At 54.0% G+C, this 15,525-nt stretch overlaps 5 protein-coding genes across 5 annotated transcripts; 1 reads left to right on the forward strand and 4 right to left on the reverse strand.

Annotated features, from left to right (window-relative positions):
* Positions 1-379: 379 nt before the first annotated feature.
* A1O5_09075 (uncharacterized protein) lies at positions 380-1,407 on the reverse strand (the record flags this gene model as incomplete). Its single annotated transcript, XM_007749655.1, has 2 exons — positions 380-1,275; positions 1,332-1,407. 2 exons carry the CDS (start codon positions 1,405-1,407, stop codon positions 380-382), a joined length of 972 nt encoding a protein of 323 aa, XP_007747845.1.
* A 943-nt stretch (positions 1,408-2,350) lies between these two features.
* A1O5_09076 (uncharacterized protein) lies at positions 2,351-3,535 on the reverse strand (the record flags this gene model as incomplete). The annotated part of the gene is made up of 3 exons (XM_007749656.1): positions 2,351-2,994; positions 3,058-3,294; positions 3,352-3,535. 3 exons carry the CDS (start codon positions 3,533-3,535, stop codon positions 2,351-2,353), a joined length of 1,065 nt encoding a protein of 354 aa, XP_007747846.1.
* A 4,751-nt stretch (positions 3,536-8,286) lies between these two features.
* Positions 8,287-9,465, reverse strand: A1O5_09077 (uncharacterized protein; the record flags this gene model as incomplete). Its single annotated transcript, XM_007749657.1, has 3 exons — positions 8,287-8,820; positions 8,911-8,956; positions 9,032-9,465. The coding sequence occupies 3 exons, from the start codon at positions 9,463-9,465 to the stop codon at positions 8,287-8,289; spliced, it is 1,014 nt and encodes a 337-aa protein (XP_007747847.1).
* Positions 9,466-10,822: 1,357 nt separating this feature from the next.
* On the forward strand, positions 10,823-12,766 carry A1O5_09078 (uncharacterized protein; the record flags this gene model as incomplete). The annotated part of the gene is made up of 1 exon (XM_007749658.1): positions 10,823-12,766. One exon carries the CDS (start codon positions 10,823-10,825, stop codon positions 12,764-12,766), a length of 1,944 nt encoding a protein of 647 aa, XP_007747848.1.
* A 196-nt stretch (positions 12,767-12,962) lies between these two features.
* A1O5_09079 (uncharacterized protein) lies at positions 12,963-15,121 on the reverse strand (the record flags this gene model as incomplete). The annotated part of the gene is made up of 3 exons (XM_007749659.1): positions 12,963-13,505; positions 13,735-14,465; positions 14,587-15,121. 3 exons carry the CDS (start codon positions 15,119-15,121, stop codon positions 12,963-12,965), a joined length of 1,809 nt encoding a protein of 602 aa, XP_007747849.1.
* Positions 15,122-15,525: the final 404 nt, after the last annotated feature.

Consider the following 15,525-nt stretch of genomic DNA (forward strand, 5'->3'; position numbering starts at 1 on the left):
GGTTGGATCGAAGCACCCCATGTTGTGGCGCAATCGATGTGGCGGTTGTGGCTGCCTATCTTCGCGGACATCGACTTTCTCAGAAGCGGGTAATCGCTTGGTGGATGGCGAAGGATGTGAGTGGTTGCAGTCAAAGGGTTGGGGCGTCCTTGGGGCGTCCCGACCATGGAGAGAATCATTCCGCATTTTCGAAGCACGAGGCTGGCCGTGCAAGGTGATGGGAAGCAGTTAGGGCAATTTTGGGTGGGTAAATTCCACAGGTATATTCTCAGCCTTGTTTCCTGAGCTCTACCTACCGGGTGGCTACATAGCCTTTCAGACTAGTCATTCATGTGGCTGGCCTAGAGAATTACATGGCCTCGCCTCTACCGAGTACATGTTAAATTTCAAACTTCTCTCCAACCAACTCTTCACTCAGTTTCCACAATTTCTCCGCGCCCTCCATACTCTCAGCGTACTCGTACGTACTCTGGCACTGGCAATCTGTCATATACATCCCACTCTGCGATTCAATTCTAGGATCTAAGGCCGCTACCAAAGTCGTGGAAATACCTTCCGCCATGCTCTTTGGTTTCTCCTGGTCGAGGGGGAAGTGTCTGCCAGTATTCTTCTGCGCGATTGCCTCAATGCTTGCGAGCGACGCGGGAACATCGGTCATGTGGTTTGCCAATTGCGTGTCGTATATGCCGCCTGGGTGGACAGCGTAGCTTTGGATGCCACGGCCACGAAGTTTGTTGGCGAGATATAGTGAGAAGAGAACATTGGCGGTCTTGGATTGGCCGTAGCTAGACCAAGGATCGTATTCCTTGCCATCAGAGAAATTGTAGTCCTCAAGGCGGACGGGACCGATTTTGTGGCCGAGGCTGGTCAAGTTGACAATTCTCGATCCAGGCCCTGCGGCAAGAATCTTGGGAAACAAGCGTTTCGTAAACAGGAAATGACCCAGATGATTGGTCGCAAATTGAATTTCAATCCCGTTCTTGTTAGTCGTATATTGTTCGATCGCCATAATTCCCGCGTTGTTGATTAGAATGTCGAGCTTGGAAATTTTCCCGTTGATGGTGGCCGCGGCGGCACGGACGGAATCAAAGTCGTCGAGTGAGACGGGGACGAAGTCGACCTTGATGGCAGGGTTGATTTCTTTGATGCGGGACATGATCGATTCCACCCGGGATTGAGAGCGAGCAAGCAGGATCAAGTGTGCTGGATTGCCATGGGCGAGTGCAACGGCAGTCTCTCCTCCTAGGCCTTTCTCGCTAGCGCCTGTGACGACGACTTATTGGCTTGTCAGTCCTAAGCATTGCAGAACATTCGGGGCCAAAATAACTGACTGGTCTTGCCCTCAACTCTGTCGGCAAATTCTCTGACAACCTCCACTCCGGTGGTCTCACGACTGAAAGTCTTCATCTTGAGTGACTGGCGTGAACAAGCTGGCAGAATCTGGCAATCTTTGGGCAAGGAAGTTGGGGTGAGTGTTTGAGATACGGTTGTCTCAGAAGAGGGTGAGGTAGGCGCTGGGGTTAAATAGCCTCGTAACCCAGGCAGAAGCGTGGAGAGCACCTGGGAGATATCCTATCTCCATCTCTACCACTTACCATTTTAATACTTTCTATCATTCCCGAAGCGGGAACATGACCGATCTGCGGATAGTTGTGCACACGTGTGACTCAGCCAGACGGCCGCTTTCCGCAAATATTCTCCATATGCCGAAGGGCTCAGGAAAGAACAATTTGCATTGCGGCCGACACTCGAACAGAGCAGTCTTGGAGCTGGAAAAGGAGAATTAAACAAACGGAGAAGCAAGCGCCAAGGATTCGGTCGAAGGCGGCCGCATTAATCCGCAGCAACATTAGCAACTCGGATTTTACATGTAGTTAAAGGCGGATAGGCGGCGATAGTCAGCGACTCACCTCTCGATGGTTTCTCAATCGGACCGATGCTTGCAATAGCGTCGACAGGGGCACGCGAACGTCATTCGTCAACATCGTAACCAGCTGTCATTAATAGACCACAGGAGAGGGAAACAGGTTCATTTAGGTCATTATTGGCTGTAGTAGCTGCCCGCCAGCCTCGCATTCGCGCTTTGGCCACAACTTCGGCTTCAAGCGAGGCAAGTCCTCATTCGAGCATAAAGAATATTGATACACAGCTTAAAGCGAGTGTTGATACTCATAAAGGGGTATCTCGAAAACAGAAAAGAACGCCGAATTTTCATATTTCAAAGCCAAGCCAAGCCCACCAAGTCCCTGCGTCGTTCAATTCAGCTCCTTCTGCCCCGTCAGTCTGGGCTTTTCCGCACGTATTTCCTCCGCTGATCTGATATCCAGGCTGAGAGCGATGGGCACATTCTTTAGATGTTCTCGATAACTCTGGCGTTCATGGCCTGTTGGAAGCCATCGTTGCTATCCATGTTGAAAGCGTTGCCGGTATTTGGCTTGGAATTATAGCCACTGGCTTCGCCAGTGGTCTGATTTTGGAGCATGGCGTTCATATCGGTGGGCATGGTCTGGTTAGTTGCGGGCAAGAAAATGACCTTGCTGTTGGCCGTCTTGGCCATGGCTTGCATGGCTTCGAGATATCTGATTTGCATGGCGGGCGCAGAGCTCAAGATATCGGCAGCTTGTCTCATAAGTTTGGCCGATTCAACCTCAGCACGTGCAGCAATGACCTTGGATTCACCGATTCTCTTGGATTGAGCGGCCATTGACAGCGAGTCTTGGAGGTCGTTGCTGAAGATGATGTCCTTGATGAGCATAGATTCGACCTGGACACCCCAGCCTGAAGCGACCTCCTCGATGATCTCGCCGATTGACTGCGCAATCTCTTCACGACGTTCAATCACATCCTGGAGAACACGTGCACCCACCACGTGACGAAGGGTGGTCTGAGTACGCTCCACCAAGGCCTGGCGAATGTTGGAGATACCAAAAGCGGCCTTGTGAGGAGAGGTGATGTGATAATAGATGACCGATGTCAAATTGAGGGTCACGTTGTCTAATAAAATATGGTACTTTAGTAACAACACTTGTTTAACAAACAACAAGGAAATCAACGTACCCTTAGTCATACACACTTGACGTGGCACCTCCACGATCTGGATCTTGACATCGACTTGAATGAGGCGTTCCGAGAGAGGGTTGACCTTGACCAAGCCGGGATCGACGGCGCGCGAAAAGCGCCCGAATTTGGTGATCAGGCCAACGTTTCCTTGAGACACAGGTTTGTAGGGGTTAGGGCAGATGATGCAGCATGGAATGGCACCAATGCATCCAATGCATTGTCCCAGGGTGTTGACTGCGCCGTATGTTAGCAGCGCCGTTCAGGCTCCTGACTCTTTGCGGGAGCGCATACTCATAGACCCGTACCAGCCATTATTATCATCCTCAGTGTCTTGCAGAGTCTGCGCATAAGAGGGTTGTAGGTCCTCACGTCGCGGTGGCTGCACCTTGATGACACCGCCGTTCTGGGGCCGGAATCCGATCGGAGGAACGGCACTCTTGCCAGTGTCGCCGGCAGACTCACGAGGAGAATCCATTGTCGAAGGGTCCGACTCAGAGATCAGGGGACGCGTGGACGACGACACGTTGGGCGAGGGAGGGTTTCTAAGACGAATTCTCAGAAAGGGAGGGGTTCTTGTTGTGATGGAGATGTGGTGGTGGAAGACTGTGTTGTACGCCCAGGAGAGTTGCGACAAGCCGCAACTGAATGGTGAAGGGGGATGAGACCGGGAGGATAATGTAACGAGTCAGTCTAGGTCGTCATGGATTGAGGGACTGATATACTCCGGACTACCCAGTAAGTATGAGAGAGATCTGAAAGACGGCACCAAGGGTGGAGGAGCAGGTGTGGCAGGCTAGGAGGAGGGCGAGCCGTGAGACTGGGCAAGACTGGGCCTAGCGGCCTAAGGGTCTGGCACCACTTCCTCCAACTCCCTTGCAACTTGGAGCATCCTTGAGCATCCTGCGCCTAAAACACATCCTGAGGCACGCTATTTCTGGAAGCATGGACCCCCCTTTCTCGCGCATCAGGATCCTGTTAGAGGCAAACTCCCTCAGTCACGGGGCATGAACATGCTGCTTAAGGACACTAACTGGCGTCTTGCATAGGTATCCATCTAACACTAGCCGAGCACCTGCACGGCCGTTGTCGACCTCCGAAGAAGACCTAGAAGACATTTCTTCCATGATGGGGAAGGACAGGTGCGCCTGACAAGACGACAAGGGGACGACACGCTGGACGTTCCCCTCGTATTCCGATGCGAAGGACATTTAGCGCAGACGAGGGATGAGGAGGTGGAGAAGCAATCGTACGACCAATGTCCAGTAAGCACTGGTCTGGCCGGGGCGCACATTTCCTGCTGAATTTTGACCTGTCATTGCAACTACAGACGAGGCAGTGCAGACAACCCATCTCCACCTGCGCATTACGCTTTCTTTCCTGTCTGCCTCGGGCCATCAGTGAGTGAACGATTTGCGTGGTCATTGTGCGGGTGCTGATGGTGCCCTGCGCGTCCCACACCTCAAGATGCGGCATATTCACCGCCATGCCTTGAAGGTACAGTACCCAGTATCTGCTGCCTATCCGATTGTACAACGGATCAGTAGCGTCAATGCAACTGTACCGAGTACTCCACTTGGAGACCTTCGGCAAGAAAGCTTAGCATTGGAATGGATGGCAAGAAAACTCGCCGACCTGTTTGCGTCTAGTCCCTCAACTTTCCTACTCGACCAAGCGACGGAACGCGCAATCACCCAACACACCACTTCTGCAGTGGACAGACAGGTATGCAACCACCACCAGACAGCAAACTTGCAGGATGCCTTCTTGGTGCTTTTCGACCTCGAAATGCTGTACCGAGTGCGGAGGTGTCTTCTTTGGGCCGCCATCGACATTGCCAGCTGCGAGTGAGCCTTGCCTTGGCAATATTGATCCTTCGTGGCTGGGGTTGATTGTGGGATGAAATTGCTTCTCCAGATCAGATTAATTGACCATATTAACGCCTGGGTCGCTCGGTGGGCATGTCGCCCCAATGCGGAAGATTATCTCTGTCCCCGTGCCAGGTTGATCGCCGCTGGGCAACTAATTTTGCTGCGGCCATTTCCCGACGCCCTCCCCCCCACAGCCATGCCACCCTGCCAGTCCGAGGTTGGAAACTGGAATGATCAAAAGAGCTCGACATGGGCAACTACGGCAATGTCGTCACTCTCCTTATTCTATCGCTACCCGCGAATGTTAATACGACGAGTTGTACGGGACAAGACGGGATTCGGCAGCATTCGTTCGAGAATCTTCCCTAGAACAGTTAAGCTTGTCGCTGGGGAGACAGCACCTCCACATCCACTTCGATATCCCAAAAATACCAATCCATCCACCCACCCAGTGACACTTTCAACCGGGAACGGCAAGTCGACTCTTTTTGACCCTCCTTTCGACCGATGAGCTTTGCAAGCTCACCATCACGTCGATGCTGCATCTGGAGACTGCATTGTCTGGCCTCGAGACATGCGTGTCTTGTGAAGCTGGATGGTGGATTGAGGACAAACGGGAAGTAAGATGGAGGTTGGTTTGCCATTTCAATCAAGGAATTTGAATTGCTCAGTCCTTGGTACCCTGTACAGAGCCAAGATACTCTGCACATCGCGAATATTGATGTGATTTCCAAATCTAGTAGCACTCGTCGGCTTCATCTGGATACATCTGGATACATCACCTTATGATGAGGTGCTGAAAGATTGCTTGCCTCAGTCCTCTGAGAGTAGGCGTTCCTGATACGAATACGATAGGGAGGAATCATTTTACCTTAATTTACCAAGTACTTATGTACCTACCTTCAGAGTATCTACTGGGTAGGTACGTAGGTCCTCAATAGATATTTAGAGCTCGTAAGCTACAAGTCAGGTAAATTGAGGAAGGCAGGCCGACCCGGAACTACTATCATCCGAACCACTAAGCTGTAGTATATGCGTCCTCCTAAACACGTAGTTCGGTAGGTACTGCTGATGGGAGCGGAGCAAGAAAATAAGCACCTAGGTACTTGGTAGAGAACCTTCTTTGAATGATTTTCATGAGGAATCTCTGTCACACAGTGAAGCGAGTCTGTGGCGCCAATACGAGCTCTCAATCACTCGGTGCACATCTTTGATCACAAGCTACTCCATACCTCTTGGTACATGCTTTCCACGGAATGCAAAGGATTCATCCTCTAGTGTTTTACATCGGCTGGCCGCGGATCTGCCACCGACTTCTGGTGTTCCCCAAAATACACGGATTTGGCGCGCTGAATGAACATGTGTCCAAAGGTGTTAAGATTCAAGACGGGTACGGAGTACTTGAACGGTGGACGGTCGAGGAGATTGGGCGATTACTGAGCGTCATTTTCCGTGTCAGGTAGGGTCAGATCTATTTGATCTCACCAACTATTCCCCTATGATTTTGAAACTCTCCGAGAGAAATCTGCCTTGCCCCAAAATAGTCGGCTATCATAGGTAGGTATGGAACAACTTGTGTCAGGATACTGTTGCAACCTGGCTGGGAGAGCCAATGGAAAGCGGGTTCTGGCTAAACTTCCGGACACAATCTTCCAAGAAATCACATCTTGTTGACTGTCGACTCGCTCGTTTACATGTGGAGTGGCATCCTCCTGATCACACCTTTGGTTGCAGACCATATTCCACAGCACAGCCTCGCTGGGTCGGGACGCCGTCTCCACTTTCCCGTGCAGGCATGGGGCGCGCAGACGAAGGTTGGAAGGAGCGCCTATGGAGGTGAAAGCGATACTCCATACAGGTGGAAAACAGACTCCTTAATTCTGCGTCCACGCCCGAGCTACAAATCCATCCGTCTATCACAGTCCACCGCGGGCGCACATCCACATTTACCGCCCTCAGTCCCGTTTGGGCTTTGTCCCGTCAATAATTGACGCTCTTACATTAAGGGGGGACACTATCGGATATTCGAGAGCCACAATGCCGCCGCAAGATGTCGACCAACCGAGCCACTGGTGTTCGAGAAGGTTCAGAGCACTGCTGCATGCTGATACTGGACTTGTCGCACAGCCACGACCGAAGCAATTCCTGTGAATGACACAATTATGTCTAGTTAAGGTGGATCAGCGCTATGTGCTCAGGTGCATCGCGCAGAAACTTGATGGGATGAAGGTGGAATACAGCATCAACAAGGCAAACCGTTGGGTTGTTACATTCACCAGTCCTCTGATCGTCTGTGCTCCGAATCCATTCTATGAGAAGACAGTCCATGATTCTTCCAACAACCAGCAAAAGATTCTTCCTTCTGCATCCCTAAGCCTGTTGCCTCGTCTTACCTGGGCAACCAGGGCCAAACCAATGCGGTCATCGGGTCTTCCATCCACCAATGTGATGGATCTCTACCTGGAGCTATTGGGGGAAAAGGGGTGTTGTCCTATCCACCTGATAATCCAAATCTCGTGGCGCAGCATTGTGTCTAATACACTGTTCCCCCGGGTTTCCGCAGCACGAACCATTCTCCGCAGAGACATTGCATGTGACGGATTGGATTCGATGGCTGAGCTGAGCCGACCTTGGGTCTCTCGTGTTCGCAAAACAGAGCCTTTTTTTTAACCGCGAAGTCCCGGGGACATGCAATGGCCATCTTGGTTAGCCATCTCGATCTTGATCAGCTCAGTTATGCGGGTAGTCCAGAGCATGGTGCGAGTGATAGCTAAACCTAGGGTTCAAGATTTCAGGTTCCATTGAGTCGAGTCGGAGCATCAAAGATCCATCGGAAGCTCGATGGGCTTGCGGCATTTGATTGACAAAAGTTTGATCATTCTGGTTTGCCCTTTCCTTGTTTATCTTGTCTAACGAAATATCTATGTAGGTACTCGGTGACACGCCGCCTGGCTGTGTTGTCCTATTTCCTACCCAACCCACTTCAACCAGCGTTGACATTGCCCCCCAAAATCCATGGCATCGAAGGCAGTTGCGTGTCTTGATTGCCCAACCCCTCACCCCCAGACATAGAGACTGCGTAAAACGTCGATATACACCCGAGCAGAGCGATCTGACTCTGACCGACGGCCTGGGAAGTCAACCTGCGTTCCGATCCTCCATCTGCTTTCGCCTCGCATCTCGTCTTAGTATTTACCTCAGCAACCAGAACGTGAGTCGTTGGTTTGCATCCATGACACCTGTCCGAAGAGTGCACCAATCTCCGTGTCTCTGAGTTCAGGAGAAAACCGTGTCGTGGATGGGGGTTCTGCAAGTCCCCGCAGCTAGCTGTCCCAAACCTCTGACAGTAATAGGATCCCTATACACTAAACGGCTTCTTGATCTCGGCAGCCGTGCCAGCAATGCCCCTCTGCTCGTCCGGGTTGAGTTCGACGCCGAACCAGGTCTTAAGCCCTTGGACGCGCTCCTTCTCCGACATGGCATTCAAGACGATTTCCTTAGGGCCTTCCCCTAGCCTCCTCTCAAAGACAGTCCCCGACAGGATCACAGTCCCCGTGGCTTTCGTCCTCGTTTCCTCGTCCACAAGAGTCCGCACCAGGACCAGCCGGTGGGTGAACCAGCTTGCCGGGTCCTGACTCGTGCGGTAGTTGATGATCTCGAAGTCCATGGGCAGCCATTCTAGGTCAGCAAAGCAGTAGCCGCCCTGCCACTTCGGGTAGGTCTTGTTGCGAGTTTCGAGGACCCAGAGCTTCTGGGATTGATCCGTGTTTGAGGCGATGGGCCGGTGAACGAGGCGGACCTCGGCGCCGGGGACGGCGTCGTAAGGCTTCGGGCTGCTGTGGTCCAGCGGGATGGGGTGAACCGGGGACGTGCTGCCAAAACCGACATCGACCTAAATAGAGGTGTTGGGAGGAGTCTTCGTGCAAGATCCGTTGGGCATGTTTGTTGGATTAGGGAAAGGGGGGGGCAATGAAAGACATACCAGATATTTCTGATTGTCAATGATGACGATGATCACCTCGTGCTGCCTGTTGACACCGTTACGTCAGTTACGGTTCCGTCGTCCTCGAGACTACGGAAAAAATCGACAATTGGACACGTACCATCCAGCAAAACCATCCGGGTCGACCGAATCGCCACTCAAAGCGAGACTGACGCGTGCGCCGGTGACATAGAGGCGATAGCCCAGGGACCTGAGGACGGTGCTGAAGAAGGCGTTGTTCTCCATGCAGTAGCCGCCCAAGCGGCGCTCGACGAGCTTGTGGTACAGCGCTTCATGGTCGAGGGACAGGGTGCGGTGCCACGAATAATGCAGCGCAATGTTCCCCCACGGATTAAAGGCCATCTGGCGCAGCTGCAGGGTCGCCAGCGCCGCGAGGGGATCCGCCTTGATTTCGGCCTCGAGTGTCGCGAGCGTGTAGTCGGCCGACGGCGGTGCGATGCATTTCGAGACGTATGTGGCGAGTTGGTCGCGCGTGTAGGTTGGCCGGGAAGACGAGAGGGAGGTGGTTGCAGCAGGGGTTGCGTCTTCGCCCATTGTGCTTTGCTACCTAGCTAACCAGTATTCAAGTTTTGCGTCTGCAAGATGGGATTGAAGGTGGATTCGGGATCTTGATCGCGGTATCGTTCCGGTTCTCTCTTTTTTTGTTTCTCTGTCTGTCGCAGGCATAAAGTCGCCTTCGCTCTCTAATATCAAGCAGTCGCGAGATCCAGCAAATCAGCGGTATAAGAGCTTGAGCACCCTCGTTGAAGAGAAGCGAAAGATATGAAATCAACAATGAAAAAGAGAGAGAACAAAAGTTCGAGTTGTGATGACTCTATCGGCGCCACCATCGCTGACAAGTTAGCAAGCACATACGCAGCTAGAGGGATTGGATCGGGTCTGTCCAGGCGGAGATGGACGATTCCGATTTATCATGCAAATTAAGCCATTGACGATTGAGCATGTTGCGTTTATGCTAGTAACTAGTAAGTAGGGACTCGGTAATCCACGTGGAGGGGGACGGAGAGGAGGAAAATTGGCAGGGCGAGGATCTCGTATTCCACGTTCAGCACGTGGAAGCGGGACATATTATAGTACTAATTAGAACTCGGCAGAAGACCTCGTACTACTTAATTGACTGTATCTAAGGGTGAGGGGGAGGTGAGATGGAGGTGAGATGGAGGTGAGATGGAGGTGAGAGGAGCTGTATATATATGTACCAAGTTTGGGTAGGGAGATATAGGCGAGGAGTCCATAACATATAAAACCACCACTGGAACTAATATCCTCCTTTTCCGGCTCATAGAAACAGAAGGGAGGTGAAGTAAAAGAGGCAATCCTTCTCAGCGTCTTCTCAGCAATTACCAAATCGCAACAAGCGGCTACATAGGCATTACCTAGGACAATAAGATTAGGTGACTGGGTGACTGGGTGACTATGGTGGGTGTCATTCATCTGTGGCTAGTGTGGCCCAGTACCCAGTAGCCCCCTTCAGGCACCAGGCTTCCTCCTTTCCTCCCCTCTCCCAATTAGCCTGTTTCTCACTTCCCGCCTCAATGCCACCAGCAGTTCTGTACCATCACGACCACGTTGTCCATTTCTCATCTCTCTCGTCCTTGGCTGCTCCGTCATCCTGGATCAGATCATGTAGACACAAGTCTATCGATCCCAAAATGGCCCAGTCTTTGCATCTCCATCTCAGTTCCAGCTGATCGACGCCCGGGTCGCTATCAGCTGCCACTCAACCACCACCAAACCTCCAAACCCCCCACTATCCGTTGCCACGCTACGGCATCTGGGTCCTGAATCCTGATTGTGGTCCTGATTGAAAACGCCCAATGCTGATTCTGATTCCTGTGCCCAGGCAGCGCGTTGTCCGCTGTCCGCTCGTCGACAACGTCTGGCTTCAGCCATGAAAGACACTCTGCGCAAGAAGCCCCCCAAGACTAGCTCAGGCAGCGAGTTTGACGTGGCTTCGCAGCTTGATGTCACGTCCCAGTCGAGTGAATCCGTCTCGCCAAATCCATGGGCCAGCGAGGCTTCTTCCACCCTGAATGGTGAAGGCATTTCTCGCCAGATCTTCAAGTCTTCCAGAACCCCCGACACTACGTCGCCCATACGAAGCATCATGTCTACTGCCACCAAAGAAGAAGAGTCGGGGTCGCCTCCCCCCTCGACCCAGCGATTGGAGGTTCCTGGCGCTGGCGACAACGCTGTCCCTGACGACTCAAGCAAACCCACTCGCCGAAGAAAGACCGTCACCAAAACTCCCCACACTTTCGAGCTCGAGGCTGATCTGACTTCTGTCAAGCAAAAGGAACAGCAACCTCCCTCTGCACCAGAAGAGCCGCCCAAGCAAGACGTCCAAACCCCAGCCCCCAAAAAGAAGAAACGCGTTTCTCAAGTTGTCCCTCCGGACGCCGCAACCACTGCAACCACTCCCACCGTCATGGTCAATTCAGTGCCATCAACTGGACAAGCAGCATCTCCATTATCATCCCCCAAAACACCTTCCTCTATTGCACCATCATCCACCTCGAATCAAACTCAAATCTCCGCTCCCTCAGCGACGACTTCGCCAGCCTCCCTCAAACCATCCGCCTCATCGACAGTCACCCCGGTAAATCCATTCACGACACAACGAACCAAGAAATCTCAGTCAATGTCTTCGGTCCCTCAAGTCTTTGGTTCCAATCCGTGCCGTTTTACACCACCGCCGCTTCCGAAGGAATCCTTCCACGGCAAAGTCATCGTTCTCACTAACGGCGCCAGTCAGACAGGCCAGTCGTTAATACGTCATTTCCACGCGGCCGGGTGTCGGGTGATTTTTGGCGACACAAATAGCGACCAGGCTCGCAAATTCATCTCCTCTCTAGGCCCACCGCACGTGGTCCACTTTAACAAATGCGACATGACCAAGTACTCTGACATGCTGGAGCTCTTCAAGCTGGCCATCACCATGTACGGTCGCGTGGACCATGCCATCTTCGGCGTGGGCGACGATGGCGGTCAAGCATGTACGGTGGGCGCAGGTGAAAAGGGCTGGTTTGAAGACCGTCCCGGCATAAACAAGACGGCCAAGATGGCTTACGAAGAAGTGGCCACCGAGCCCGCGGGTTTAGCAGACATTGTCACAGCGAGCATCCGGTTTGCGCGGATTGCATTGGCCTATCTGAAATATTCGCCCAAGTCCAAGAGCAGCAGCAGCAAAAAGGCATTTGTGAATCCTTATTCGAGACCTCAGCCCGAACCTCCTGCCTCGCCAGGCTTGAACGATCGCAGTTTGACCTTCCTCACCTCTGTGGCAGCTTTCAAGGAAACGCCGCAGCTGCCCATCTACCAAGTGACACAGCATTCGATTCTCGGGCTAGTGCGCAGTCTCTGGACCAACATTGACCCAGACCCTGAGCGGGACGGCGTCCGCATCAACGCCGTTGTCACAAACGTCATGGTCCCGCGTGCCGTCGCGCAATCCGGAGGGCGTAGCATGTCCGTGCAGCTCCCGCCGGACAGGCCCGAGGACATCGCGCGGGTCGTGGTGGGTGTGGTCGCGACCAACGCATCGACGCCGGATATCAACGGCGCCGGAAGGGAGACCTCAAGCGGCGCTGCCGATGGCGGAGGCGGAGGAGCAGGGGGTGTATGGTACGAGAAGGGCCACGAGAGGGGCATGCGCGAGAAGCACCTCCACGGCCGAGTCATCTACGCGGTGGGCACCGAGGGCTGGGACGTGCAGGAGGGCATGGACCGGAGCGAGGCCATCTGGCTGGGACAGAGGCCCGCCGAGGCCCTGAATCGCGGAATGGCCGGCCTCCGTCTCGGTGGCCAGAGTACCTGGATCTTGGATTTGGTCTGAGCGCAAAAAAAAATCCCATTTATCCATATTGTAGGTTCTGATATACACATCCCGTGGGCCATGTAGCTACGAGGCTATGTGGCTTATGTGGCTATGTGGCTGGTGGGCCGTTATGGCCGTGACTCTTCTATGACCTCTCCCCTTGGTCACCCCAGGCGAAGGGGCCATTGATCCCAACGAGTGCATGGCTAACCAACTACATGACCAACTCGGGCTTCTCCTTTTCCTTCATCTGCACGGTGGTAATGGCGCCCCAGCCATCGTCTGCGCTGTCCTCATTAGCCATCATCCGCCTTCCCTGCCTCCTCCCCCTTCTGCTTCTTCGCCTCCTCCGCTTCTTCCTCCTCCTCCCCCCTCCCTCCTCATCCTCACTCGCAGTCCCAGTCCCAGTGCCATACCCACTCTCCCCTCCCCCTCCCCCTTCCTCCTCAAACCCGAGCGCCATCTCACGCCTCCGCGCCTCCGCTTGCTCGTCTTGGGCTTTGAGCCTGCCCCTCCACCGCCAGAAGAAATACAACCCGAGCACGAGCGCCGTGAGTCCGAGGCTGACCACCCAGAAGATCCAGATGTAGCCGCTGACCCGCGGCGGGGAGGTGGTCAGGTCGAAGAAGTTCATGGACACGATGGCGGCGACGAAGGTCGCGGGCAGAAACACCATTTGTAAGAACGACATGGTCTTGTTGGAGTCGGCGTCCTCGCGGCCTGATTCGTTGTCGCGGAGGGAGATTTTGCCTTTGATCTGTGCAGTATGCCCAGTACCAGTGGAGTATGTTAGTCACCTGGTGGTGGTGGTGGTGATGCTATATATGTGAATGGACAGATGGTATTTAGGGTTCTTGTGGGCTGGAGCGCGTCATGACAAATGAAGTCGGGAAAAGGGGAGTGAGAAACGGGAGAGCGAACAGGGGCTCGACTAAAGGAAAACAAAAACTGGTTCGGGGGAACAGAAAGCAAGAAAAATTGCTCACAAAATCCAGAGCATCTCTCGTCCTCGCCTGCAGATACAGGCACGTGGACAGGTTGTTCTCGATCAAATGCGAGATGTTCATCAATTTCTCCTCCATGTGCGGGTTGGTCTGGTAGACGTAGGTGCGGTACGAGGCGAAGGTGTCGTCGCCTCCTCTGCCTCCTCCCTTGGCACCACCTCCTTTGGTGCCGCCGCCGTCCCACTCGCGCAGGAAGATCTTCTGCTCGAGGAACTCCATCGTCTCGAGCAGGAACTTTGCCAGCGAGCGCAAAAAGTCCAGGTTGCGACGCACGTACTGCAGCTGTGTGGTGATGTTGTCAAAGTGCTCGAGCGAGCCGATCTGCGCGGCGCGCGACAGGGACTCAAAGTGGCCCACCTCGACGCACAGCCGGTTGACCTCCCAGGCGGCGTGGTCGAAGAAGATGCCGAGCAGGATGACGGGCACGTGCAGCGGGTGCACGTACCACTGCTGGCTTGCCTTCAGGAGACGGCGCGAGACGTCGCCGATCGCCCAGTCCGTGAGGCCGTCGAGGAGGCACCGGGTCTTGCCGTCGCGCAGGGAGTGAGACATGGCGAACGACCACAGGAACGGGTCGTCGCGCCGCGGGTTGTACATCGACGACTTGAGCGATCGGCGCGAGGCTTCTGGGGCGCGGCGCCCGCCCTTCGTCTCGGTCAGATATTTTGCTCGCCGCGCTGGGCGGAGAACGAAGGGGAAGTGGATGACCAGTCCTGGACACGCATTCAGTTCAGTTTGGCCCTTTTTCTTTGTACCCGTTTGCGAGCCTGTGCCGAAAGAGAAAAGACGGGGCCATGGGTTTTTGAGTCTTTGAGTACATTAGCAGTCACATACCCATTCGGAGCGCCCTGGGAGGCTCGACATCAAAGCTCCAGACCGTCCTGCGCTGAAAATTTCCCACTTCTCGCGCGTGCAGCCTCATCCAGGTGTATTCGCGATTGAGATCCCACTGATGGACCGGCTCCTGCACGTCCGCAGCGAGGAAGGGGAGATAGTTGATCTGTCGATCGCCCGGGGGTCCCGTGTCATCGTGCTTGGCCGTCTGATTCACCCCCAGCGCCGGCCGCGTGCACAGGAGGCGAAGAGCTAGACGGCTTCCGCGCGGTGGGATCGAGGGGTGATACGCCTCGAACAGGTCCGGGGGAAGTCGCCGCGACAGCGGGTAACTTCGATCCACGACCTGCGCACCTCGGCCGACCGTCTCCCATATGTCGACGGTCCTGGCTTCGAAGAGAGAATAGCGATCCGTCTTGTTCGGGTCTTTGTAGGCAGTGTTCTCGTCGTCGATGGTGGCGAGGAGAGACACGCGAATGGGAGCCACCACGAACTCGTCAACGCCGTCATGGACCGGCTCTGTCGACTCGCTCATCTTCCGCGCTTAATGAATTTGAAAGAGTCAAACCAGAATGTGACAACCAAGTCCAAAAGCTTTCATCTAAAAGAAGGTGTCCTCCGTGCCGGAGCCATCCGCAGCAAGAGAGCATAATTGCAGGCCAACGGCCATCCCGAGAGAAGGCGACGGCGAGATGGTTCCTTTAAAGCATCCATCCTGTCCCAGAGCCGAGTGTGCACGCCTTGAGATGGATTGATTTCCCGCAAAAGTCAATTTTCTGGCGCTGTCAAGCCCAGTCTCAGCTGGTCTCGACGCAAGCCACAAACAAGAACCAGAAACCCTGCGCGGGGGTGAGCGAGCAGCGCATGGACGCCGTAGTCATCTCGTCCTTGATCGTTCCAGCCTGATGCAATCGATGAGAACTTGGGCCAATCGGATGT

This window comes from Cladophialophora psammophila (genome assembly GCF_000585535.1).
Source record: "Cladophialophora psammophila CBS 110553 chromosome Unknown aczJe-supercont1.15, whole genome shotgun sequence".
Classification (NCBI taxonomy): Eukaryota; Fungi; Ascomycota; class Eurotiomycetes; order Chaetothyriales; family Herpotrichiellaceae; genus Cladophialophora; species Cladophialophora psammophila.